The following is a 26,601-nucleotide window of genomic DNA, read 5'->3' on the forward strand; positions in this document are numbered from 1 at the left end:
CTAAAATGCTCTTTGCACGCCATTTATTTTATGTGCGGGTGTTGGTACTTTTACTTCATGAGAAGGTCTCCGTACTTCTCGAACCACTGATATATACAGTAGACAGACAGACAACCAACCAACAACAGCTGGAGTTGAACTCCCCTTCTGTTAAGGAGGGGAGTTCTGTTGGCCGTTTTTTATTGCAGGCCCTGTTAAAATGTTGGTTCCCATCATTTACTGTTCTTATAGTAACAAACTCAGGGAAGGCTTGAGAAAGATGATTTGGAAGACTAATAGAGCCAATAAAACCCCGGAAAAAGAAAATTTTCCCCGGTATAATATCTAGAGTGACAATATTGAGCTTCCCAATTTTAAAAATGAAATTTAACATTTTCTGTCTCACTATTACACATGAATTTCAGAAAATTTAAGATAGTAACTACTGGAAAAAGCGACAATGAGAGGTAGAAATCTTTTACAGGCGTGAGCACCTTTGCACTAATGTGTCAGGAAGTTATATCGCAGAAAATATGAATTCCTGAGCTGTGAGTGTGCTTCGAGAGTGATCGTTTTATGTAAAATGACACATTTTAGTAGTGATGGCAGTAATGTGACAACTGTATATGTAGGTGAACCACGCAGAGATTAAACATTTAGTCGGCTGAGGGTTTTATTTTTATTTTTTATTCAAAAACCACAAATAAATACTCAAATCTTGCTCAGCTGCCTGGTTGAAGCCCTGGCGTCGGCTATCTTGGGGAATTTTAAAGTGGAAAACCGTATCGCAGCCTTGGCGGCGGCCTCCGCGCGACTCACGGCGGCTGCTTTCTGCCTGTTCCACATCTGAGGCAGAGGCAGCACAAAAAAGAAAACAAAGTCCGTTGTTCAGCGACCGGCGGGAACGTTTTCCCCAATCGAGTTAGAAAATAAACGACAGCATTTTGTTTACCTCGGCTATCTCCACCTTCCTCTGGCAGCTGCCGTAGCGGCGCTGCAGCATCTTGAGCTTCTCCTTCACCTCGACGTACTCGAAGACGTCCGGGCCGCTGTACTCGGCGAGCCGGCGGCACAGCCACTCGTTGAGGGCCTGCTCCTTGGTGATGGCCTTGCAGAGCGCCGCGAAAGGCTGCGGGGGAGGAGGAGGGTCGGAGCAGTCAGAGAGCGGCAAGATGGGGTTAAACGGGAAATTCCGAGTGGGGTGGCGGGGGATCTTTTTTTTTTCTTTTTTTTTTTATCCGAGGGCGTTGTTCCCTTTTTCGGAAACGTTCATCCACATCGTCAGTTTACTGGCCTCAACTAGCTACAATGGTTTATCAAATTCAACCGCGGCTGCTTTTTCACTTCTGGCATGGGGCGGACCCCGCCCTCAACAATGGAAACAGCATACAGAGAAGCACATACGTAACACAAATACTCCAAACCAAATGGTTGTGCCAGCTAAGTAAAGTCAAATACGGGTTTTTTTTAACAAAATAATCTTGCAGATTACCACTTTAAGTGTGTGCAGTGTGGGGAATTTAGGGAACAGACTTGACAGAAATGGAATATAATAATCACAATTATGTTTTAATTAGTGTATAATCCCATGGAATTAACAGGGAGGACGATGCGCAGAACAGAAGGTATTGGAGGCAGATGATCTGCTGTGGCGACTTCTAACTGGAGCAGCCGAAAGAAGAAGAAGAAGAAGATAATCCCGTGGAAATAAGAATCATTGTGTTACCTTAGACTACTACTACGGCCTTAGAGCCATTTCTATATACAGGGGCGCCGGTACGCTTCGCGGAGGCCGCCATGTTACCCGCTATGTTTCTTCTACAGTAGCCCGGAAAGGACAAACCGAACACTGGCTCTAGAGTGCCACTGGACTTTCACATTTCTCAAGTGTGTTTTGGGTGGTTTGGATGGGATGTGGGTTAATTTGCTGAAGTTCATCTGATTGGAGGGGAGGTGTCCAGGATAGCGGGTTATTTGACCAGGTGTCCAGAGGGCGGGTTCCCAGGAGGCGTGTGGAAGGAGAGGAGGAGAGAGAAAAGAGGCGAGCGCTGGGTGTGAGCGGAAGCGACAACAGCTGAAGAGAAGTCCATAATAAGAAGGGACATGGGCGTCCCAGGTGGTTATTTCCCGACCGGACACCTCCACCCCGGGGTAGTTGTGAGGCAATAAAACCGGCTTCGGCTTATCCACGGAGGTTCCGCCTGCGTCTCTTTCACTGTCCGTCTGGTCGACCCTGCCACACGTCACGGCATTATCAAACTGTGTGTTTTAAAAACTATTTAAAAAACGCTGTTGTTTTCAATATTCCTCATCACATCGACGCGCACCCATACGGACCGAAAGAGAGACATGTGGGATTTGAGTGTCATTAACTTTGTGGTGAATAATAACTGGAGATGGGCCGCTACCACTTTTTTCCGCTACCAAACTCGATCTCTGAATCCTAAATAAGATCGGGGCCGAAACTGTGCTCACAAATCTGATACCAACGAAAAAGAAATTGCTTTCAGTGCCTCCCTGGTAGATGTGAGATGTTGCTTTGGGCCCGTGTTTTTTTTTTTATTTTTTGACCGCTGTTCTTATCCAGAAGTGACCCACGGACCTTCTCCACGTCCTCCAGAGCGATCATCTGCATCTCCCAGTTCTTGTCGCTGTTCAGCTGCTCCAATTCCATCGACATGTAGTACAGCTTCTTCTGCTCACACACACGCAGACAGACGGACAGACAAGGAGGTTAACATGCTGGGATTGGTACGTAGAACAGGAACACACACACACACACACACACACACACACACACACACACACACACCTTGTTGGAGTCGAGCTTCTGCTCTGCGCTGTAGAAGCCCTTGCGCTGTTCGATCAGCTCCAGGTCGTTGGACAAGTCCCAGTCCTGGGTCTCCTCCTCCTCCATCATCTGATTCTGCTGATACTGCACAAAATCCTGCCACACGGCCACACAGAGAAATATATCTACACAGAGAAAATATAGATCCATACATTACTTAAGTGTAGACATTTGTTTTTTCTCACTTTAAAAAAAGAAAAGAAAAAAAAAAAAACCTTATTCTGCGTCTCCTTCAACACTTTGGCCTTGGGCGCCCGGGGGGGGGGGCGGCAAGAAGGTTGATGGTGGTGGAATTTAAAGAGAGAATAAAGAGGATAGTCAGAGAGGAGCCGCGCTTTTAAGAAATGTGACAAATCATTTTCATTTGGTACAGGAAGTGGGAGATCCCAGTGAAACGGAAACTGCATTTGCCATGAGTCTTGTGACAAAGGTTATTTTTCCAACAAGCATTGGGAACAATTGGAACCATTATAAAGAAAGAATTGGTTATATACAGCATATCTGGAAGTATTACATTTATACTTGATGTATAGAATCGCATTTGTTATAAGAATTTTATGTCTATGTTTTGCTGTACCTTTCACATGAACTTTTGGACAAAGTATGTGTACTTTGCTTTTCTTCTAAAGGCTAAATAGAGTTCATGTCCTAAAAAAAGACATGAACTAGTCACTCTCTGTGCCTTAATGTGAGGAGGAGAAAGGCAACATGTCTCGACCATCCGATAAAGGGAACTTCAACAGACGATCTGTCTCAACCAAACTGCCCCATCAGCGAAACCGTCTCATCAGCAGGACCCATGCGGAGGCGGCGCGACATCTGCTGACCGGCAGCCCGACGACTCGTCGGCCCCGCCACGCCAAGAAAACTGTATAAAAAAAAACTGGGCTCTCCAGTGAGAACTGAGCACTTCCTCTGTGGCACTCTGTTGTGTTGTTACACTGAAACTGCTCCTCTTGTACAAGATTAAATACTTTATTAACCTTAAGTATTTGTCTCCGATTTCCTCTGTAACGATCAGTCCGTCCACGAACAAAGTTTATAATATACAATATACAATTTAACTTTAACAGCATTTGTATATTCTGTATATTTTTATTGTTTTACTATTTGTTTTGTATTTTTCGGCTATTTGTGTATTTTTTTTGTTACTTTACCTTTTACTATATCATTATATATATTTTTTTTTTTGTATATATTATTCAAGACTGTTAAGCTTTTTAAAATGCCAATTGTCACACTAATCCTCACCAGAACAAATTCCTAGTATACTGTATGTAAATATGCCTGGCGGAATAAACTCATTGTGATTCTGATACCGATAGTGATAGTAATAGTGATGAGCCTCCTAGTTTAAAAAAAAAATGTTTTTTTTTAATATAAAAATATTTTCTTTTAATCATTATTTTTTTTTTTTATTGATTAGAACTGCAGCAACCATTATTTCCACCACATTAAAATCACCACATCTCCACATGCATGGGGAAATAGCTTATGTAACAAATATTATATACATAGTGAGTTCATTCAAAACCAGCACTGGGAGCATGTTCACCTATATCTACACGTCCACAGATCTAACCTTCTTCTTCTTCTTGCACTCGTGCTCGGTCCCGTGCACCTCTGCTTTCTTCTCCTTCGACTCATCACGTTCAACCTCACTCCTGGCCTTCCTGATGTCCGCTAGGAAGATGTCCGCCTCCTCTAGGATCAACTGGAACGGTGCAGTGTTATTTGTAAATGGAATTACAGATCACAAAGGTTCCTCACATAAGTGTAATATTTATGTATATTTTTCTTGTTTGCTTCTTTATTATTAGCATTTCATCACCTTCTATTGAATTAAAGCACTTTGAGTTGCATGGTGTATACAAAAGGTGCGGTAGAGATAAAGGTTGTTATATTATCATTATTACTTTACAGTAAGATTAATTAAATATGACCAAAATGACAATTTTTGAATATTTAAGATTTCATATTTTGTAAAACATTTCATGTCATTTAAAGGGGACCTATTATGAAAAACTCACTTTTTCACTGCTTGTGCACATACATTTGGGTCTCTGGTGGTGTACGACAACCCAGTCAGTTTTTTGTGAACTATCCATTTCACAAAACATGGGGTAAAACAAGTAGTTAGCATTTGTGTCTCAGTCCTACATCACGTTGAGACACAGTAGAATTAGAACCACCCCCCATCTGAATAACTCCTCCCACGGCTGGAGAAATACCAAGCGCCACTGGGAACTGCTCTGTTGGCTTCACAGACCAGCACAAATCTTTTAAAAGAAAGCGGAATTATTACCAACTGTCCGCGAATAAACTAGACAGGGAAATGTAAGTATTTGAAAATACATTTTGTGTTTCTTTCTTGAAATAAAAAAAAGAAAGTATGCGGTAGATAGACTGTAACCTGCAGCGCATGATCCGCTGTGCGTTTCTCCAAACGAAATAACTAAAAATAGTGTGTTTTCATCGTAGACGTTTTTTTGTTTTTTTTTCCCAGACGTTACCTATCTGAAACAAAAAAAGCCCTGTGCAGTGCAACCGGCCTTGCAGTAGTGCCCTTGCCTTACGAAAGTTGGTATAAACTTTCAACAAGGCCTTGTAGATCTAATGAGCGAGAGACTCAGCAACTGGATTGCCTATTTCTCACCTCAAATTTGTTCAGAAACAGATTTTGGTGGACTGATAAGGTGAAATAAGTGAGTTAACGGACGGAATACAATGGAAACTTGGCTCAGGAGGATCGCTCCACCCACATAAAAATAGCCTGTCTTGACACAGGATGGTTTAGAGGTATGTTAGAATGGCTAGAATGCATAATCTGAGTGGTACTTTCATCAAAAACATGTTGGATAGGAGCATAATAAATCCCTTTCGAGAGATTCATCATCACATCATTAATGATGATGAACTATGATGGAAAATTAGGCGAAAAAAAAAGTTTGAAAGACAGCAAACATTGACAAGAAGTAGGCAGTCACGATCATGGCATTTTAGTTGACGATTAATTGCACATCTTGTCATGTGATTGCGATTCACCGGTTCGATTTTTTTTTTTTTTTTGTCCATTTCAATGGCGGCATTGAATAAAAAGTTTCCTTAGCCCAACGGATGGAAACGCACCCGATTGACCCCCCCCCAAAAAAACCGCGATCTGCTCAAAGAATCGCGATCAGGCGACCTCACACAACGGCCGTGACTCGTGACAGCTCCAACGGACCGTCGGAGATCCGAGCCTGCCGGCAGTCATCCTGCTCTAGCGATCTGCTTTACCACATGCTCCGGCCGCCCGGCTCCCGGCCCCACCGGGTCCCCCGCCGACTGGCCCAGCTGCTTGGGGTCCAGGCGGCTGAAGAAGCGCAGCAGCAGGTCGTTCTCTGCGCGGAGGGCCACGTTGGAGCGCCTGGCGGGGGAAAGGATCACGGATCAACAACAAACAATAAAGCGCACGATCAGCGTCCGCGCCGATCGTAGGGCGACGGCAGTCGGGGGGCGCGGATTACTTTAACCGCTCGACGACCCGGTGGAGCGGGCTTTCCTCCGGCTGTGCGGGTCCCATGCCTCCGCCTCTGTACCGGCCGCTCGCCGCCGACGCCGCGCTGGGCGCCTCTCCCCCTGGCAACGCGCGGGCGTCGCCAACGGCGCCGTCGGAGGCGGGGCGCCGAGCACGTGACTGTGACGTCACCGGGCGGGCGGGTCAGCAGAGCTACCGGAAGCGGTTCGACGGTTTGAGGGCGACCGGGCCCCGTCGCGCAAGCCGCCGCCAATAACGGCGTCAAGACGATCCGTCTTCAGGCGCAATTGGTTGAGAAGGGTATTATTTGTTCGTGGTTCAGGGTGTGGTTATGAACGTTTTCCTCCGTGTTGAACCCTCTTTCCCGTAACAGACGTGATCTCATAATGCGATGAAAGCTATTCCCAGCCGTCTGTCCTCGGTAATGAAGAGGCATCTTCAACTTGAGAAGCTTTTACGAAGAAAGAAGAAGAGCAATCTTGAATGGCCGCACAGCACACCACACTACAACGCAACGCACGCACACGCTTTGCATGGCGGCCGGTGAAATGAGGCCTCTGCATTTAAGCCATCCTGGCTTGTCCTTCCTCCGGGGGGGGGGGGCAGCCAGGAGCAGTGGGCAGCATTCGTGCACACGCCCGGGGACCCGGTGACGAGTGTCCATCGCTGGTCAGACGATGATGTGTGCATGTTTTTGGTGGAGGAAACCCCATGTGAGCACGGGGAGAACATGCAAACTCCACACAGAAAGGCTCCTATTTGGGAGATAACCCGCCCGGAGCACGGTGCCACACAGCGCCCCCAGGCGGGAATCGATGCAACAATAAACATATACGTAATACATTCTATTTAAAAAGGAGAGTTACTCCAAGAGGAAAGGCCTTTTGGGACAATTTCTCCAAATGTTATGATAATTAAAATAATTCCACTTTTTGCAATGATGAACCATAATCTTTAACACCTTTATTTTACCGTTATATACATTCAATTACTTGTTGGTGTCGAATGGAACGTTACATATTGTGTAAAACAAATTTGAATATTAAAATTGAGTGTAAAAATGTCATTACACATTTTGAACATGATAAATACAACATTGAATTCAATGTTGTGTTTATCATGCAATAACAAACTTTTGTCATTATTATTATTATTACTAATAATAATATTATTATTATTACTAATAATAATAACAAGAAATATATATTCAAACTGATTGATTCTGTATGTAAATTGTACATACATAAATGCAGAATAACAAAGGGTACCCCCAATTTCAATAGATTTTTATGTGACTTAAAATAATAAAGATTCTAAAGGACACTCAAAAGAGTAATAAAGCTGTACTGTGAATTCTTCAAAGAGGATGAGCATGTTTTATTTTTTTATTTATTTTAAATTAGTGAATTGTATTTAACCTAATTCTGTTTCTTTCTCTACTAACTTTTTTTTTTTTTTTACCTAACTCGTGTTTCTTTGTTTACCATCACGTTGAGCACATGTCTACAAAAAGAACGTTTCAGCGCTGCCAATGAATCAATTCATAAATAAATAACACTAAAGGTTTCCTGTCTTTTTGTTAGTTTGTTGTGTCTTGCCATAGAAAGACCTCTCATGTTTCATTTTTGTTTATTTAATCTCTTGAACCAACACTGTCAATATTGTCTGATCCATTGGTTTTGAAAGAAATGTAAAACGTTCCATGAAACCAGCACACGCAGCACACAGTTCCGAGTGTTTGGCAGAAGAACAGAGATTAAAATATCAATAAAATGGCATATTAACAGAATAACTGTCAAATAGTAGCAAAAGAATAGTGAGGTGAAGAATAGACAGATATACCCGGAGCTTTGGCTCCTTTTTTCGGCACAAACCGGAAGAAAGTCCCAATGTCAAACATAAAAAAAGTTAAATTTATATATATATATATATATATATGGTATCATGTTGTGTCCATTATTGATCTGTGAAAAAAGGAGCTATATGCAGCCTTTGCTGTAGTTTCACTTTCGTTTCCGCAGAAAAGAAAACCGATCCTAGAGAACGAGCCAGGTGTAGTCGCTGCTTCTGGCAGGATCATGGCGTCCGTCCTTTCGGTCTTCGTCTTCAAGGCTTTGTGCGACAACCAAGGGTGTCTGGACGGAAGACGCCTCAACGAGGTCATCGCACAGCGCTTCACCGTGGACAAGTCGGTCCTGCTCAAAGTGCTCTCCGACGGGGGCAAGTTCGCCGTGTCTCCAGGAGACAGCGGCGCTTCGGCGCCGAGCGACAGTTTGTTCGTGGCGAAGACCTCCCTGCGACTGTGCGCGGCTCCCTCCGGAGTCTGCCAGGGCTGCTCCCACCTGCATCTGTGCAAGTACCTGGTGTTGGGACACTGCAGATTCGGGTGAGTTCGCCTATTTCTCCCGTTTCCATTCTCGGCCACGATGGATCAACGATCAACAGTCTTAAAGTGGTAATCCGTACCATTATAGTTTACGGATTTAGTTATAAAATAAAACTTCCCACATTTGATACGTATTGTCGTTTCCATTGTTAGCAGCGACCCTGGCTGGGTCCGCCCTACCCGGGCCGAGGTGAACTTGATATATTGCCTCAACTGGTTTGGTAACATGGCAAATACCACACCTTGGCTTTGTGGAGAAACTGAGTTTCTAAACACAGTGCATTTGCAGGCCACAAAGACATTGATCTGTCAGTTAAACAAGGTAAATGTAGAATTTCCATTTAAATGCTGTATCTTGTCACAATTATCAACAATTTGTTTTAATGTGTTGTTTATTATAGGCATAATCATTGATACAAGCGAGTGGTGTCATTTATACTGTACCTGAAGGATGGATTTTCTACCTGCAAACATCACTTGAAACACTGTGACTTTTTTATTGTTTTTATGTCTTTTATATTTTTTTTATTTCTTATTTTTCTATGCTCTTTACTTATTTTTATCTAGTTTATGTAAGGCACTTTGAATTGCTTCTTTCACCTTCCCTCTCTCTCGGTCTCTACAGAGTGCGTGACATTCAAACTTTTTTCCCCAACTTTCTTTATGTTTAGAACTTAACTTAGACCTGTCGTTTTGGAGATGCTCTGACCCAGTCATCTAGCCATCACAATTTGACCCTTGTCAAAGTCGCTCAGATCCTTACGCTTGTCCATTTTTCCTGCTTCCATCACATCAACTTCAAAACTGACTGGTCACTTGCTGCCTAATATATCCCACCCCTTGACAGGTGACATTGGAACGAAATGAGCAATGTTATTCACTTCACCTGTCAGTGGGTTTAATGTTGTGGCTGATCGTTGTATATACGTATTTTCGAATAATTTCAGCGATAAATGCAAAAACCCCCACAATTTGGCTTCGCAATACAACACAGCCCTTCTGATTGGAGATGGTCTCCAAGATCTGCCTGAAAAGCAGCTGTTCCAGTTGTTAATGCAGAATGATCCCAAGCTGCTTCCCGAGGTCAGTTACTAGAGGCAGACGTAAACTCAATACATAATAAATAAACAAGAATGTAAATTGAGCACATTTCTGATGTGCGATCATCCCCCTCTTCTTGCAGATATGCCCGCACTACAACAAGGGAAATGGGGAGCACGGCAGCTGCAGTTTCAAAACCTCTTGCACCAACCTTCATATCTGCAAGCACTTTCTGGAAGATTATTGTAAATTTGGGGTTGCGTGCAAGAGGGCTCATACATTTGATGCTCACATCACCGCCCTCACTGGCCGAGGTCTCAGCCGTGACAATATCGAGAACCTCGGCAAAATCTACAGGAGTAAATTCATCATCTCTAACCAACGGCTTCCAGCCCTCCCTGGTACAGTATCAGCGACAGAAGCTGGATATGTCAAATCCGGAGTAATGGGAGCACATATAGATGTGTGTGTGTGTGTGTGTGTGTGTGTGTGTGTGTGTGTGTGTGTGTGTGTGTGTGTGTGCGTGCGTGCGTGCGTGCGTGCGTGCGTGCCTGCCTGCGTGCATGCGTGTGTGTGTGTGTCTTGCAGTGCCCAGAGAGGTGACTGAATGCACTGGCACTCCAGCCCCCCTCAAAAACCTCACAAAACCTGCTACCACCCCCACCTGGGAGACTGAAGTAAACGAAATCTGCCTCTACTTCATTCGGAAACACTGCAGCTTCCAAGGTAAAATTGCTGTTCCTACAACGACACCAATATGTCAACTTCTGGGCTGCAGTGGCAGTGACATTGAGTGGGTCTTCACAGCCAGCCTATTTATGGTAATTTCACAGGAAATAACATTGTTATTATTTCTTCTTGGTTTTTTTGGGGCTAAAAGTATCTCAAACACAGCAACTGCAGTACGCAGTCATGGTTGAGGCCTCGTTATAACCGGGATGTTTCATGCCGAAGAACGTGAAACAACTCAAACAACATCTGTGTTTGAGTTTCATCAAAATCAATGTATATTTGGAGCAGAAATTTGTGAAAAATGGTCTAATTTTACCAGAAGTAGAAGAACATTGGCGCAATTTGATTATTTTCAGGAGCGGTGCGCTTTGTGACATCACCATCCAAAGTCCAAGCTTCGTCCCTCGGAAGTCACTCACATCCAGCGACTTGCGGCCTGTGGACTGCATAGCGTTCACAGACAACCCGCGTAGACAGTCAACCCAAGGCGGCGCTGCGTTTAAAGGAAACTCAGAAAACTGTAACTTGTGCTGCGTTTCACAAAACCCCGAGAGATATAATTGGCCAAAGAAAGCTTTTGAACACCACAGGAAATTCTAAGAACCTTTGGAGGAACTGTCCCGTTCTTTTGTGTCCGACTGCATGATCCAGGAACGATCGTGATTGTTAAAACACCTTTTATTTTTAACCTGTGCTGTCAGCATGCTGGGCATACAACACAGAGTATTTGTGCCATTTGCATCCAGGACAGAGTTAGTCTGCAGGTGGAGTTCAAGTTCTCAACCTGCAATGCAACTCTTTATTAATTCTTAAATCATCAACAACTGCTGCAATAACTCTGTCCTGTGGACGACCTGTAGGATGACAAGCGCAGAGTTTGTGGTTGTAGAGAACCACCACCAACCCCCCTCTTTGGAGAACTATTTATCATGTTTGGGTCTATAAACAACTGATCACTACTCCAAGAGGGGGAGAATCACCACGGGTGAGACAATTAAACATAGAAACAAACAACATTTACACAAAAACATGAACATTGGAAGACAACATGTATTGAAAAACAGTGAATTAGGTCCAGGAAAACTGGAACTACAACTGGTCACGTGGCCTCTTCCTGTCAAAGTTATGTCAGAAAATAAGGGAGGAAAGGAGAGGAATGCAACCAGGAAGGTGCTGGGGTGCACTTGAAGCAGGTGTGTGTCTGTGTGTGTGTGTGTGTGTGTGTGTGTGTGTGTGTGTGTGTGTGTGTGTGTGTGTGTGTGTGTGTGTGTGTGTGTGTGTGTGTGTGTGTGTGTGTGTGAGTGTGTGTGTGTGAGATGTCCACCAGTGAGTGTACATGACTTATCCCCATTGGTACTGGTGTAGAAGGTCGGTATTATGTTGCGGCGCCTCCAAGCAGTGGAAGGGGCCCCGAAGCCCCTCCGAACACCCCTCGGCTGCAGGAAATCCCCAGGTACCCTGCCCTGCGGCCACAGAAGACCCCCGGGCCCCCAGAGAAACCAGAGGGCCGTGGAGCAACCCCCACGCCCAGCCCCGAGGAGCATGACCCAGTCCCTGGGAGCACGAGGAGACCCCGCACCCTAGGGGCCCACACATAGAACCAACCCCCGGGTGCAGGCACAAGATGCAGCCGCCGGCACAGAACCCGGGCCACGGGCCGGTCACAGGCTACGGGCGCAAGGCACGGACCGTGTCTTGCGGAGAGTATGTCATTCTACCCTGTGAATCTTTGATGGCTGTAATAAGTGATTTTTCTCTATCACGTTTCAATTGATTGGCAAGAAATTAACCTGATTTCTCATTGAATTCAAAATAATTTGCTCTTGTTCGTTGCATAAGGAATTGTGTCTTTTGGTGGATGATAGTATCAAGTTGAGATGTAATTGAGATGTCCTGATCTCATTTTGGATTTGCTCAGAGGATGAGTGGGCTTGTTGGGAGTGCAACTCCTTTAGTCGCTGTTCGAGTTTTTTTTTGTCCATTGTTGTCCTTTCTTGTTCTTGTGAGTGGAGAATGCAATAATACTACCTCTTAGAACTGCCTTAGCTGTTTCCCAAAGTAAGGATGGTGATATTTCTGGGGAGTCATTCAGTTCAATGAAGGAAGTCCATTCTCTTGAAAAGAAATGGTTCAATTCTTTATCTGTCCGAAGTGAGGTGTTAAACCGCCACCTGCCAGGAGGGTTCCGGTTTGTTTCATAAAACAACCTTCTAGAGGGACTTTGAAACAAAACGTTTAAAGTAAACATACAGTGAAGTGAAGTGAAGTGAAGTGAGGTGCACGGTGATTGGTCAAGACGTAAGTCCACGGTGATTGGAAAAAACACATGAAAAATAAGATATTTCATATAAAGCAAACATGTCTTTATTTATACACAATTTATTAACAAAGCGTTAAAACGGCACAAAAACCACATCCCTCCGCCCGACCTCGCAGTGGACATGGCAGACTCTGAGCGAACCTCGATCATGACAGGTCTTCCTCAGTGCAACCCGACCAAGTCGCATCGGCAGTCGGTAAAGAAAGACTGGGCAGGACATCCATCCTTAGAGGTTAGTCACATTCGTGTTACAGAAAAGACCAAACAAATCTCAGAAAACCTTTGTTGTGTTATAAAACAATGAGTGAAAAGCTGATTGTTAAACTGAACTGTTGAACTGGACTGAACTGAATTGTTTAACTGTGCGGCGTTCAATGTACACTCAGAAAATTGGCGTGCCGTGTTTCACGGAACCCAGAAAACTGTAATACCTACCTAACACGACTAAACCTGAACCCATGTTCTATTGTCTGAAGCTATGTTTATTATTATTATTATTGTTAACTGCACAAAGAGACAACACAATGTAGTCCAGCAGCTTAATTACGGCTCAATCCACTGGAAAACAAAATCCATTCAAATAGTTTATTACAGTTGGTAGCCTACTCCAGTGTGGAGTCTGTATCGCCGAACTTGAATGGCTAAGTAACAGATCATTAGGGGAAACTTGGGAGAACAACCAAAGCACAGAAATCGTTGTTTTATGGCAAACATATTACTGATTGCACGGGGAATGCCGGAAGCTACATGAGGATGGCAGTACTTGGAAAATCGGGGGAAAAGGCTGTTACAGCAGTAATAGCCTCTGCCCTCCGGTGCACCTTCTAAAACTGCGCATGTCGCAATTGTTCCAGCCCTACTCAGGACAATTCATATCTGTTTGGAGAAGAAAATACAAAATATACTGTAAATGTGTATATATATATATATATACACTGTATATATATATATATATATATATATATATATATATATATATATATATATATATATATATATATATATACATGATTCTGTGCCTGTACCTTGGATTTGTGTCCATCTTTCTCTGCCTACAATAAGCACATGTACCTGTATATTCCTTCCCAGGTAAGTGTGCACGTGTCCACTACCACCTACCGTACAAGTGGCAGGTTCGAGATGCTGTCGCCTGGAAGGACCTGCCTGATAATGAGGTCATAGAGAAGGCCTACTGTGACCCGGGGAAAGACAACAGCCGTGGCCCGTCGAGAGAGACAGTGGACTTTCTGACAATGACTTGCGGGAAGTCCCCAGTTCGTCGCCTGTCCACCGCCTCCTCCGTCACTAAGCCCCACTACTACATCCTCACCACAGAGTGGCTGTGGTACTGGAAGGATGACCACAGGAAGTGGATAGAGTACGGACAGGAGGTACAGTAAGTTAATATGATTATCTGATAGGGCCATTTCATACTAGTTCGTATGGCCAAGAGTAGTGGTCGGAAGAAAGGCTTTCCTTTGTCAAGTTTAATTCAAACCCTTAAAATATGACAGGAAATGCTTGGGCAGAGGCTATTGGGGCAGACAGGGCCTGAAGGTTTGCTTAGGAATGAATGGATACATCTGATAAACATGTCACATTTGATCACTGCTAAGTGTTGTACATTGGTGAAATAATTTCAGGGTTTGCCTAAAGTGCCTTTCCTTTTGAAGCCAATGCAACCTGTTTTACCTGCATCACTTGACCGTAGCCTTACACACCCACATGACACACTGCATGTGTTCCACAAGAACAGCCAGTTTGGAACCAAAACTGGCCCGAACTCACCAAATAGGAAGTGAATGCTCCAGTTGGGTCTAGTCTCTTAACCATGTTTACTCCTTTAGAATGATCATGATCAACTCCTGGCTTCTCTCACTTCACAAACTGTGGAGAGTACGTATCAATCAGGAGGAGAGGAAGAGATTCCCTTTTCTGTTGGAAAACTCCAGTACATTCTCTACCTTAATGGTACACTACCACCGCACACTACCTTAATGACACTTAAACATGTGTATGCTGCATGAGCGGATTCTCTCCTGTGACCTTCCAAACATATTGGCTCTCTTTCAGAGATGTATCAGACGAGTTTCAGGTTCAAAACCAGAAGGGATGTCCGGAGGAGGCCCCGCTTTGTTTCGGCTCAGCAGGTGGAGGATAAACTGAAAAGGTATCAATGGGTGGATCGGTGAATCAATTGTAATGGGTCGGATCAGTACTCTGGACGTAGTGTTTATGATGTCCCCTGTTTTGGGAGACAATTTTAAAGCCCTGGGTTTGGGCTTTAAAATTGGTGAATGAATCTATCGCCGAATGAATCTACCAGAGTCGGAGGAAGGAAGAAACACGCCCACCTCGCTTGCAGGTGAACGAGACACAACTACGTCGATCAAGGCAACTCCACCTTCATTATTATCTTCTTAATGGAACAAAATGTTCAAAATCCCAACCAAGACTCCAATTAGTAGAAGAAGAAGACCTCGGTTAAGTCTTGTGGAATACACAAAAATGTGCGGAACTGACACGAGGCGCTCGCGCAGGCGGCCGCAAGGGGCTGCACCACAATAGCGATTCTAGGTTTTATAATTATATAATAGAATTATTGTCTGTGTTGTATTTAATATACATTTAAATCCTCCTAAATTAAACTTAGCTTGCTACTTGCTCGATACCAGGCAATTAGTATAATTAATGGTAGTTCAGAAATGTCCATCCCAAGTATTCTGTACTGTTTATCAGTTTGTTGCAAGTTTTATTAAGCCCTGAACAACATGAAAATGGAACTTTTAATAACGTGAATGTTTTCAATAGCCCTTCAGTGACCAAACAAGAGCATCATCCTGGATATATATTGTCTGTCTTACAGAACAACTATTCTTGTGTTTTATGTGTCCACGCAAGCACATCGCCAGGTGGCTCTACCGCCTCCTTCTCAACAAAAGCAGAAGTGTTCCCATCCCACTGGGACCAGAGTGCCTTACCATCCTTCGGATTCAAGGTATCTACTGTATATAACATCCCTTTTTACTTGCCGTTCATACACACATTGCTAATTTAGGACCTGCTCATGTTGGCTGCACTGTGTCTTTCAGCGCATTCCTCTTTCCAGCTCCTCCAACGACTATAAGACGGTGGCGGCGTTGTTCAAGCTCACCATGCCGCAGAGTGCAATCAACAGCATTCACAGGATCCAGAACCCCTCCCTCTGGAGGCTGTTTCAATGGTAAAACACACTCCAGTGCGCGTGGTGGGTGGGTGGGCAGGCAATCAAGACCCCCAGGGCCAAGGAAGGACGAATAGCCCATGAATTTATTTTTTGTCATGTGTTTAGGCAAAAGACCCAGATGAAGCAGAGAAATGGAGGCAGACCTGCATATGAGAGGAACTTGTTTCACGGCACCCACGAGTCCTTGGTAGATGCGATCTGCGAGCAAAACTTTGACTGGAGAGTCTGTGGAGCTCACGGCACGCTCTATGGAAAAGGTGCGTGTATATCTATCTGCAGCCACTAGAGTACGCATATTATCGACGGCATATACTGTACATCCTGAAAACCATGCTTTGCGTTCCTCCCCTTTCCCCCCCCCCCCCCCCCCCAGGGAGTTACTTTGCCTCAGACGCCAGCTACTCACACAGGTATGCCAGAGTTACGGACAGCCCGAGAGCCATCATGTTCATGGCTCGGGTCCTGGTGGGGGAGTTCACAAAAGGAAGGGGCAGTTATGTCAGGCCCCCCCTTAAAGGGAAAGACCAGGGCTTTTACGATAGCTGTGTAGACACCACGACGGACCCGGGAATCTTTGTTGTCTTTGACAAACTCCAGATCTACCCAGAGTACGTCATCAATTACTCATAGAGCCATCGCTCATTGTTTCATTACTACTATCTGAGACCTTTTCAATGATGTGTTCCAATGGTTTCCATGTCAATTTGGGGTTAGATCAGTGGTTCTCAAACTTCTTTTAGTACTGTCTTCAGATCTTTTTTCATGCATGCATGCAACGCTTCTCTGGCAGTTGGAGGAAATATAAGGAAATTAACAAACGATGTACTGTATGTGCGTTGTATGTGGGTTTTTTTTAAACATTATATAAAACCAATATTTTTTAACACATTAATATGTTTTTTCAGAGTACCCCCTGCGGTACCCCTAGGGGAAAATTTGAGAAACTGGCTTAGATAATCAAGTGCATTATTTTCTTTTGAAAGGTTAGAGTAAGAATGGTTGCATTGAAATTGTAATTGATCTATAAAACATAATATGTCACTCCTATTTTACTGTATGGAAAATGTGCCCTGTTGATTTTTACGGTAACATTGTGATTAATTATTGATTAATTATCTATTCTGCTGCCCTAAATTCCTGGCAGGGCTCTCTTTCAATAATGAACTTGTAAATGTTTCTCTTCAGTAGAATGCCTCTGAGGATAACCGTGGATGGTACTATCTGCTTTGTCAGGAAATAAATAGAAAAGGACCAAAAGGGCAGATTGTGTGAACTTCTTTGTATTGTGTTCCACTTGTGTTCCACTGCCACTGAAACAGATGAGGCATCATCAAGAAAAATAGATTGGGATCGTTTAATCACACAAAACAGGTTTCAGTGCAGCCCAAATCGACCAGTGACCACTCAGCAAATTTATTCCTAAATCTCATAACCCGTAATTCCCCTCGACTGATCCAACTGACAAATGGTAGACTAGATATCATAATCAGAAAAATATCGAATGGTTAACTAATAACGCCTAAATTAAAAGAAAATTACATTATCATTAGTTTTCAATTACGCTGTTGTAAATATAGCAGGGTCTGATGGGTCCCTTCTCAATTCACGTTCTCAACCTCCCTCTGTGGAAATCACAATAGCTATCAGTGCAGCCATTTGCGGTGGGATCCTGAAAGACGTCACGCCTCCGGCCCCACGCAATGCCCGAAAAAGCATATCAAGGGCGACCTTACATGGTCAGGCTAAAATTTTCAACATGAGCTTATAAAATAAGTTTCCGTCTTTGTTCGAGGTGGATTCGTCATTCATTTTTATTTATATTTTTTAAACTGCTGGAGGAGAAGGACGTGTGAGCCGCTACTCGTCTGGGTTCACGCGGCTTTGTGCTACGACCCTTTTACCGACCTTTACCAATATGCCGTTCTTGGGTCTAAGTGTTATGAGGGACATCACTTCGAGAGGCACCTACACCGTGGAAAAAGACAACAAAATGTAAAACGACTGTTGTTACTCAAAAAGATGCACGTTGTATCGCGCCTCTTCTTGACTCCAACACGGCCACCATCATTTTTTTAATATCCACAATTGAATTCAAAGGATTGAATCTTTTGGCCGTGCGACTCCATGAAGATACATAATGGCCCCTGTTGCGTTTAAGCATTTTTTCAATATATTCATCTCTCCATTTAATATTCATATGATGAATTGGAGAGTTTTTAATTCACAAATAATGGATTTCATTTGTAATCATGGCCACGTAGTAGGAAATTAATGTAGAAACAGCTTTCAACTCCATTCGCAATCATTGTAAGTATTTATTCACATAGTACGTCTTCAGCTTATGATTAGGTTAAACGAGTTGCCCACCTACCTTTGTCTCGGCGCAGGCCGCGATGGTGAACCTGCGGAACAAATGCACCAGAGCCATCTTGATCACCAGCTGGGCAAGCCTCATTCCAAGGCAGCCGCGAGGGCCTGCCCCGAACGGCAGGTAGACGAACGGATGCCGGTTCGCCTTGGCCTCTGCCGTGAACCTGAGGGTTGGGACAGATAGAGAGTACATATTACTTCTTAAGGTACTAAATCAAGTGGATGCAAGTAAGACAAGCAGGAATGATCTATGTCGCATTCTGACCATGGAAATAAAAAGAGTGAGTAGGTTATAGGTGGGTGGTAGGTAGGTAGATGGTAGGTTGGAGGTAGGTAGGTAGATAGTAGGTAGGTTGTAGGTAGGTAGATAGTAGGTAGGTTGTGGGTAGGTTGGAGGTAGGTAAGTAGATAGTAGGTAGGTTGTGGGTAGATAGTAGGTAGGTTGTAGGTAGATAGCAGGTAGATAGATAGGCAGTAGTCATCCCCGGAGGAAAATTGAGGTGTCACAGCAACTCACATTAAAAAAATAGGCAATATTAATAAAAAAACGTAACCAAAACCAAAAACGAATAAAATAGAAAAAACAAAATACTAGTATGCAATAAATCGGAGAATTTGCTGAAAAATGCCCAACACATGATAAACAATTAAAATAAACAATGGACAGCAAATATTTTGCAATATACCGTATGAGAACCTAATGAAAATCAATAAATAGAAACCTACGCATTTATAAAAATCACTCAAATAAACCTAGAAAATAAACAAACGATACAAACAAATAAACAACACACACAAAATGTGGTGAGGCTCTGTCGCCTCCTCCTACCTCTCCGGGATGAACCTTTCAGGCTCTGGCCAGTGTTGAGGGTCATAATGGAGACAACGCACATTGATCTCCACCGAGGCCCCGCGAGGGAGGAACTGGCCGTTCACCACGCAGTCCTGGTCAACAGAACGGGAGAACCTAGGCCAAAGGGAGCGGACGCAAAAATGTTCCGATAAACAGAATGGAAGAGGTTCTGGAATGCAATTTACTGTCTCCAGACAGCGTTGCCCCTTCGTCCCCATGACAGTGATTACATTTCATCACCTTTTGAACGTTGATCTCTTCACCAACCCTGAAAGGAAGGTGAACTTTATCGGCACATGCTGTATAATGGTGATTTGAAAGTGCAATAAAATCATATATAAATAAATAATCAGCCAATCAATTAATTAATTAATTAATTAGTTAATTAATTGATTTAATAAAAGCATCACCAGTCTATTCTCTTATTCCCAGGGAATACATTCAGCAACACAGGTCTATACGTATGTTGGGTATTTATTTCCAGTCCCTGTGCTTCCGCTACCTGAACCCTGGAGGGTAGAGTCGCAAGGTTTCAGATACAACCATGTCCAGATACTTCAGCTCCCCCACGTTGGTGTGGTCCAAGGAGTCCTACCACGGAGGAAGGATAAAAACAACGGCACACAGGTGAGTATCGAAGGGTCGAGTGGGGCTGAAACGGAATATGGTGAAAAACCAAAGGGAAGCGACGAACGCCACGAGTGTTGCAATTCTCCATCCTGCCGGTAGAGAGCGGTAACACACAGTACTTGTGGCTGAACCGTAAGTGGATCGATCATAAAAGACACACAACATAAAAATGTTAACAGCAACATATGGGCAGATAAAAACATTAAGTGAGGGAAAAAATGAATGATACATAAATTACATACAATTCATTCAGTGATTCTAACTCTGACGACGTTGCACGCAGAAAGATTTTTGTATTTCTGTATGTACTTACCAGCAAACGTAATATGTAAACCGTGTAAATGCAGTAAACAGAATCACTTTTGAACCCTTTTGGTCTTTGCAACTGAAATGGATGTTTTTAAGGCAACTGACTGGGCCCAGAGCTTAACGTGTGGGGGTTGGAGCAGGCACCCGGACGGGCGGCCTGCAGAGAGCCCACCAGGACGCGGAGGTGGACGTAGACGTAGACGTGGACGTAGACGTAGACGTGGACGTGGATGTGGACGTGGACGTAGACGTGGACGTAGACCTGGACGTAGATGTAGACGTGGACGTGGACGTGGACGTAGACGGCCCCATTCCTTGGCGGCGAGGCACCGCTGTCACTCCTCATTGGGGGACGGTCCTCGGGCCCCCGGAGGGGACTGACATGTCCCTAATGAGCGGCAAGAGCTAGGGGCCGCCTGCTTCAATGAATAACACTCCTCCTCTGCCTGCCCGCCCGCCCCGAACCCTTTTTTTGGTTTTGTTTTTTCCACCAGACTGGAAGTGTGGGGGTAAGGGGGTGGGTGTGGGTGTTGCTTGGCAGCAAATACCACCGTGGGGAAGGCAGCCTGTTCCTCCTATGTCTTCCAGCGCAGCATGAGGTGTGCGTGTCTTGGTTTTTCTTCGGAATGCGTCAAGAGGACGCCCCCTACGAGGGAGAAGTGAAGCAGCCGCTGATTTGCCCAATTATTATTCTAGCGTGGTTTACTTCCAGGACAAATGACGGATCATCAGGGTTATTGGGCCATTTGTATTCCGCCGATGCGGCGTCCTAATTATGCAGATTCAATGACAATCACTTATCCAAATCCATTGGGGTGATGAGTAAAGCTGACTCTACAAGTTGGTAACATGGGAAGGTGGCATACGCGTGTGTGTGTGTGTGTGTGTGTGTGTGTGCACGTATGTGTCGTAGCGTTGCGTAGCCAACGCAAGATGAGGCAAAGCCAGCATTAAGCGCTCGCTTATTTTTTTTTCCAGACGTGCCACCTTGTTATGCCAACACATTGAGTCCCGGGTTGGTCTACGCACAAAAGCGGACACTCCCTATCCCGAGAGTGAGAGATGCTCCATGATGAACACACACCATGCCATAGAAACCACGTTTTACATTAGCCAAAACCAGCGTCGTCTTTAACAATGGACAGAGAGGCGGAGGGACAAAAGATAGAAAAGAAAGATAAGCAGCCAGACGCTGGTGGGGGTTAGAGAGGGAAGACACCGGTCTCCCCAGAGCAGAAAATGCACAATATTCACGGTCTGATGAGCGTGGTGGTCCCTACATACGGCGACAGCTTCACGCAGTATACAGCGACAGGAATAACATAGGCAGCCGGAGCGCCGCTAAGCTACTAATGGGGTGAGAAGGCAGGGGCCTGTTGCCTGCTCCGGGGGCCACCAGAGGGCACCGGGGGTCTTGGCTAAAATGATGATGGAAACCCCTTTCCCCTCCTCGTCCACCAATCTCCCGCACTCAGGCTGCCCACAGCTTCTGGGTGTTGAAAGCATGGAATATTTCACAAGGGTGGCGCACAGTGATGTATGAAGGTCCCCTGACACCCTCCCACTCCCCCCACGATTTTAAAGAGTACTCCAGAACAATCGAGGACCTTTTTCGAAATTTCAGGACCCTTTCAGATCCATTTGATTTCCTAGCGGAGGCCACCGGAGCATGGTAGGGCGGCCTTTTAGAAAGCCCAACAAGCTGCAGGAGGGCATCTGTCCTGCACAGACCAGCGCCTGCTGTTTGAGTGCTTACTGCTTTTTCTGCCAGGATAGGACTTTCACTTATTGTTATCGCTCGGCGCTTTTTGGGGTTTTCTTTTTTTCCAGTCTCTGCTTTTTTCGGGCTAAAAGCATCTGAAACACGACAATGGCACTACGCAGAGACATGGCCGAGGTCTCGTTAAAACCGCCACGTTTCAGACGTCTTTTTGTTTGAGTTTGATCAAAGCCGATGTACATTTGGAGCAGAAAGGAGTGAAAAACTGTCGTCATTTCATTTGCTTTGTGACATCATCATCCAAAGTTATATTAGTCCGAGGTTCGTCTTGCCGAAGTCATTCCCGTCCAGCCACTCGTGAGTGCGACACCTAGACAGACAGCTTGAGCCGGGGCTGCGTTTACAGGAAACTAGGAAAAATGTAACTTGTGCTACGTTTTACAAAAAAATCGTACAGAGCAGAGAAACAATCATGTGACACGAACAGCCAATGAACAACCTGCAGGGCTGGAACCCTATTGTCATTGTTCGGATTTTTATTATTATTTTTCTCCTTGGCATTTTTCAGGCTAAAAGTATCTGGAACAGGAAAACCACTGGAGCTACAGACGGGGTCGAAGTCTTGTTAGAACCAGGACGTCACAGACATGTTGTGGTTCAAGTTTCATCCATATCAATCCACATTTGGAGTAGGAATTAGTGAAAAACCGATGAAATTTGGCCGGAAGTAGACAAACATTCATGCATCGCCCGCACGCAGAGGCGCTTCAACTTCCGGTCGGGTGTAAAGCGAGATGAATTTTTGAGTAAGACGCTTTGTGACATCATCCAATTTGCTATATATGTGCAGATCGTGGCTCCGAACGCACATTCAAGCTACGTAGTGTGGACTCCATTGCTCTGTATTGGTTGCAAACTGCGTGTGTGTATATGTGTGTGTGTTTGCATTGTGGCTTTTCATTTGATATTGCCGTGTCCCTCCTCATTTTGCGGCATTCGAGCCAGTCAAAGTCGAAAACAATCCAAAACATATTCCATGTTTGTGTCCTCACACATGCATTTCACTTGTAGCTCCAGAGCAAAGGGTACGAAGCGTGTCCATTTTATTTTAGTCCGAAAAAGTTTAAAAATCTGATGAAATGCCTCTGAGGGACATGCACGGTGTGTTACATCCGTTTGAATGGAACCGTGTTGCTGGGAACTTCCACGCGGAAGTGTGATTTTCTTCCACAGAGACACTGTGAGGCAGGGCTACAGGTACGAGAGAGACACCCTCTGATTTTTTTGGATGGAGCAATAACACGCTACAAGTGTACACCAGCTTGCATGAGTTATTCTGCATGTCACCAGGACTTGGAAAACTCATGTCACCGCGTCATTACGTCAGCAGATGCTGCGCTCAAAGGAAACTCGGAAAATTGTAACTCGTTTTAACAGGAATGCTGATGTAAAGACGAGCGACAGCACAAACTGATGCTACGTTCCATGAGAACTCGCAAAATTGTAATTGGTGTCGATACTGGACCCCGTGTATTGATCCCTGCAGTTATATTTTATTATTATTTGTAGAAGGAGTAGTAGTAACTTTTCTTTTTCTTATGACCTTGGATAATTCTTTCTGTAATGGCCATAAATATTTTTATCAACATGCTATCTTGAGGGATAAGTGGATTTTTTTGGAGGCAATTTGTGGAGTCACGTTGTGCACGCTCCAATGAAAGGCCAAAATGTACACAGTTTAGCAGCCTCTAAGGGAAGATACACTATCTCCAATTTTTGAGTGCAGTAGTATGAAATGTTGCTAATTCGGGTTGAAACGCTCCACTTAATTCTCCGTAATGCCATTATTCATTATCAGTGGAGCAGTAAATGGCCTTTGACACTGCAGGGTGGAGGCATGTCTGTCTCAGAGTTTGCAGATATGCGAGGCGGCAGTTGGTGTCCATATTTATTAACTGATCCCAGTCTACTGGGGGTGGCTGAGTTTTGTTTTCATGATTCCAATTTCTCTTTGAGCGTTACAGAGAAGCAGCGCTGATCAAAAATCTCAATGAGTTCAAACTCTCGGCGGTTGTGGATTCTGAAGCGTTTTGAAAGGTCTGGTGCGTAGAGAATCACCCTCACAAACAGAAACGGCTTCTGATCTCAGTTACAGCTAACCCAATGCAAGCAGCAGACTCCGTTGTGTTCAACAAAAATAAATAAATAAATAAAGCAAAAAGGGCCGACACTGTCCAACAGATAGGGGTAGGTTTGGGCACATGAGACAAAGGGAGCCCTGCTTGTAAGGTCTTTCAACGGGGAGAAAAACCTTGGCACAGTTAAGGGCTGGTTCCTGGCAGAACAGTTTCTTTACAGCTTCATATCCTGGTACTCAAAGGAGTCCAGGAGACCATCCGGTTTTGTAGCAAGGCAGGCAACTAATGAAGTTCCAGAAACTGTGCTTGCGCTATTTTTCAAAGCGTTGCTCCTGAAGCCCAATGACATTGAAGCAGGCAGGCGCGTGCTGGTATCAAGGTATCATCGCCGTCAAATGAGCTTCATTAATGCAGTGCGACAGAATGAAAGCGGCTCGAGGCTCAATTTCCTCTGAGCGCTGAGACTTGATGTCTGTTGAGGTCCTCGCTGTATTTCTATTTCGATCCCAAATCGTCCGTCAACAAGTCCGTCTTGACAACCGGGAGGAAGCGAAAACAAACAATTAGCGCGACGGGCCTTCCGTTCACGCATGGTTTCCCGGCTTGTTTCCGTCCGATTGGGGTGTTTCCTGGCCTCGGCTACCATAGTCACCCTGTGTTTTGGACGCGGTCAAGGCCCGCCCCGAGTTCCGGACACACGCAGCGCAGGATGTCGGGGGGGGGGGGGGGGCCGTCCGGCCCTGACCTTCTTATCTCCAGGTTTCCATGGAAACCATTGCTTGTGATTATCAATAGTGATAGAGGAGTGTAGTGTGTTCCGACGAGAGGTGGCTATAGGGCGCTGCGGATACACTGAAACACGGATATACGGCAACTGTCGGTTTGCGTTGTCTTCTAATAGCCAGGAACAAAGGACAGCGGGGGAGAAGGGGTGAAGGGGGATAGGGAGGGGGGCAGCAACTCCCTGCAAACACAGACAGCACTGCACTGTTTGGTCCAATGAGAATCACCGTGCTAGCGCATCTTGACTGCCCCTCTATCAGGCTGTGAGTCCAATTATGATGATTATGGCAAATTGTAAACAACTGCATGTCTTCACTAGTGCGGCGCTCCTGCTATGTTAAGACAATGGGGAAGCGCCGCGGCTCTCTCTGACGCATGAACATCGACTGGGAAATGTGGGATGTGGGTCTGGCAGCTCCGTTAAAGAAGAGAGGAGGAAGAGAAAAAAACAAAAAACAAACTCCATTCCTAAGCCATCCGAGACACTGCTCTGGCGGAATTTAACCATGCGATGAACGAACAAAACACTTCACCGCTCTGTTCCGCTTGAAGCCATTATTCCAATGGCCAACTTGTTAATTGGTTTGACTAATTGCTAATGGTGCTAGTGTGGGTGTGGGGTGGGTGAGGGCTGATCTGATTGTATTTTTACCGTCTAGCAGGAGGGAGTGGAAGGACAGAGAGAGAGAGAGAGAGAGAGAGAGAGAGAGAGAGAGGGCAGGTACAGAGCCAGTCACTGTAGGTCGGACATTCAGGTTCTGCTGGCAGAGGAAGGCAAACCCTCGATTGCAAAACAAATTAAGTTCATGAACTGAATGACAAAAAAACCGAGCTACCTGTCTGGCATGCAAACTTCCCCGCGTTTGCCTATCGGGCCATACTGTATGCCAAACAAAGATGGAAGGACATCACCGCTCGCCCACGGGAAAGAGCGGGGACAAAAGACGGAGGCTGTCTGCGGTAAAAAAAATCAGGGAGGGTGTCAGAGAGAATAGGAACATGAGCATTGATTTACGCGACACACTTGACAACAGACATGCACACACACACACACACACACACACACACATACACACACAAGGCCAATTTTGCTTATTTTAAGATTCAACATTCAAAGGGCCTTGAAGCCCATTCTGTACTGACGCAGAATGAAGGACAAGGAGAGGTAAAGGAAAGGAGTAGAGGAGCGATAAGAGATGGGGAGACTAAATTCCCATTGATGGAGGAATACACACAATCACATTCACACACACACACACACACACACGCTGCGCCGAGCGGGGTGTGTCCACGCGCTGTGCTAACCGGCGGCTTCCTCTATGCTGTGCAGGCGGGCCGAGCGAGCGCTGACGAAGTGATTCGCTCCCTGTTCATTATCCGTCAATAAAGCCGGGGATTTGTGGCTGAACACGGGTCATCTTCCCGTGGCAGAAAATTACCATTTCAATTACTGTGTTTCGCGGAGACAGCTGATGGCCGCAGTACGCCAAAAGACTCTTCCTCCCGTAGCTCCTCAATCACATAAGCAAAGCGTCGAAGAGAGTGGTGGGCCAGAAATGACATGGATAATGAATAACTATTAGCTTAGCATCGCCAAGAATGTCCTTTCTGTTTCGGTTCGGCACTTGAATCAAAATCCCTGCAGCAGGGGGCTCTTCAGCGGCCAGAGCTAAAGGTTTCGATTTCCTCACAACTAACCTGAAAAAACCCCCAGAAATTAAATAACAGCGGCTAACAAGGATG

At 44.9% G+C, this 26,601-nt stretch overlaps 3 protein-coding genes across 3 annotated transcripts in view; 1 reads left to right on the top strand and 2 right to left on the bottom strand.

Moving 5' to 3' along the window:
* Positions 1-651: 651 nt before the first annotated feature.
* On the bottom strand, positions 652-6,447 carry cfap263 (cilia and flagella associated protein 263). The gene is made up of 8 exons (XM_080003149.1): positions 6,340-6,447; positions 6,110-6,239; positions 4,413-4,544; positions 3,046-3,075; positions 2,792-2,926; positions 2,582-2,674; positions 932-1,108; positions 652-825 (listed from the first exon to the last, which is right to left on the bottom strand). Exons 1-8 carry the CDS (start codon positions 6,393-6,395, stop codon positions 691-693), a joined length of 888 nt encoding a protein of 295 aa, XP_079859275.1. The 5' UTR covers positions 6,396-6,447; the 3' UTR covers positions 652-690.
* parp12a (poly (ADP-ribose) polymerase family, member 12a) lies at positions 6,394-17,298 on the top strand (the record flags this gene model as incomplete). The annotated part of the gene is made up of 12 exons (XM_080002379.1): positions 6,394-6,570; positions 8,372-8,736; positions 9,684-9,819; positions 9,920-10,178; positions 10,366-10,503; positions 13,919-14,220; positions 14,677-14,800; positions 14,903-14,999; positions 15,731-15,827; positions 15,922-16,052; positions 16,161-16,312; positions 16,429-17,298. The coding sequence occupies 12 exons, from the start codon at positions 6,394-6,396 to the stop codon at positions 16,683-16,685; spliced, it is 2,235 nt and encodes a 744-aa protein (XP_079858505.1). The 3' UTR covers positions 16,686-17,298.
* A 614-nt stretch (positions 17,299-17,912) lies between these two features.
* Positions 17,913-26,601, bottom strand: part of tbxas1 (thromboxane A synthase 1 (platelet)) — a gene marked incomplete at both ends in the record, with an annotated part of 85,413 nt that continues 76,724 nt past the window's right edge. Inside the window, 4 exons of the mRNA XM_080002381.1 lie at positions 17,913-18,020; positions 18,427-18,589; positions 19,255-19,392; positions 19,781-19,869. Coding sequence (XP_079858507.1) covers positions 17,913-18,020; positions 18,427-18,589; positions 19,255-19,392; positions 19,781-19,869 — 498 coding nt within the window. The remainder of the gene's footprint in view (positions 18,021-18,426; positions 18,590-19,254; positions 19,393-19,780; positions 19,870-26,601) is intronic.

Source organism: Zeus faber (genome assembly GCF_960531495.2).
Source record: "Zeus faber genome assembly, chromosome: 6".
Lineage (NCBI taxonomy): Eukaryota > Metazoa > Chordata > Actinopteri > Zeiformes > Zeidae > Zeus > Zeus faber.

What these genes read in the sequence shown, in the direction of transcription:
- cfap263 (XM_080003149.1), bottom strand. Translation starts at nt 6,395, where the DNA reads ATGGGACCCGCACAGCCGGAGGAAAGCCCGCTCCACCGGGTCGTCGAG. An exon ending in AGTGCAAGAAGAAGAAGAAG is followed by an intron (nt 3,076 to 4,412) that starts GTTAGATCTGTG and finishes CGGGCGCCCAAG; the next exon opens with GCCAAAGTGTTGAAGGAGAC. An exon ending in CTCTGGAGGACGTGGAGAAG is followed by an intron (nt 1,109 to 2,581) that starts GTCCGTGGGTCA and finishes CCTCCCCCGCAG; the next exon opens with CCTTTCGCGGCGCTCTGCAA.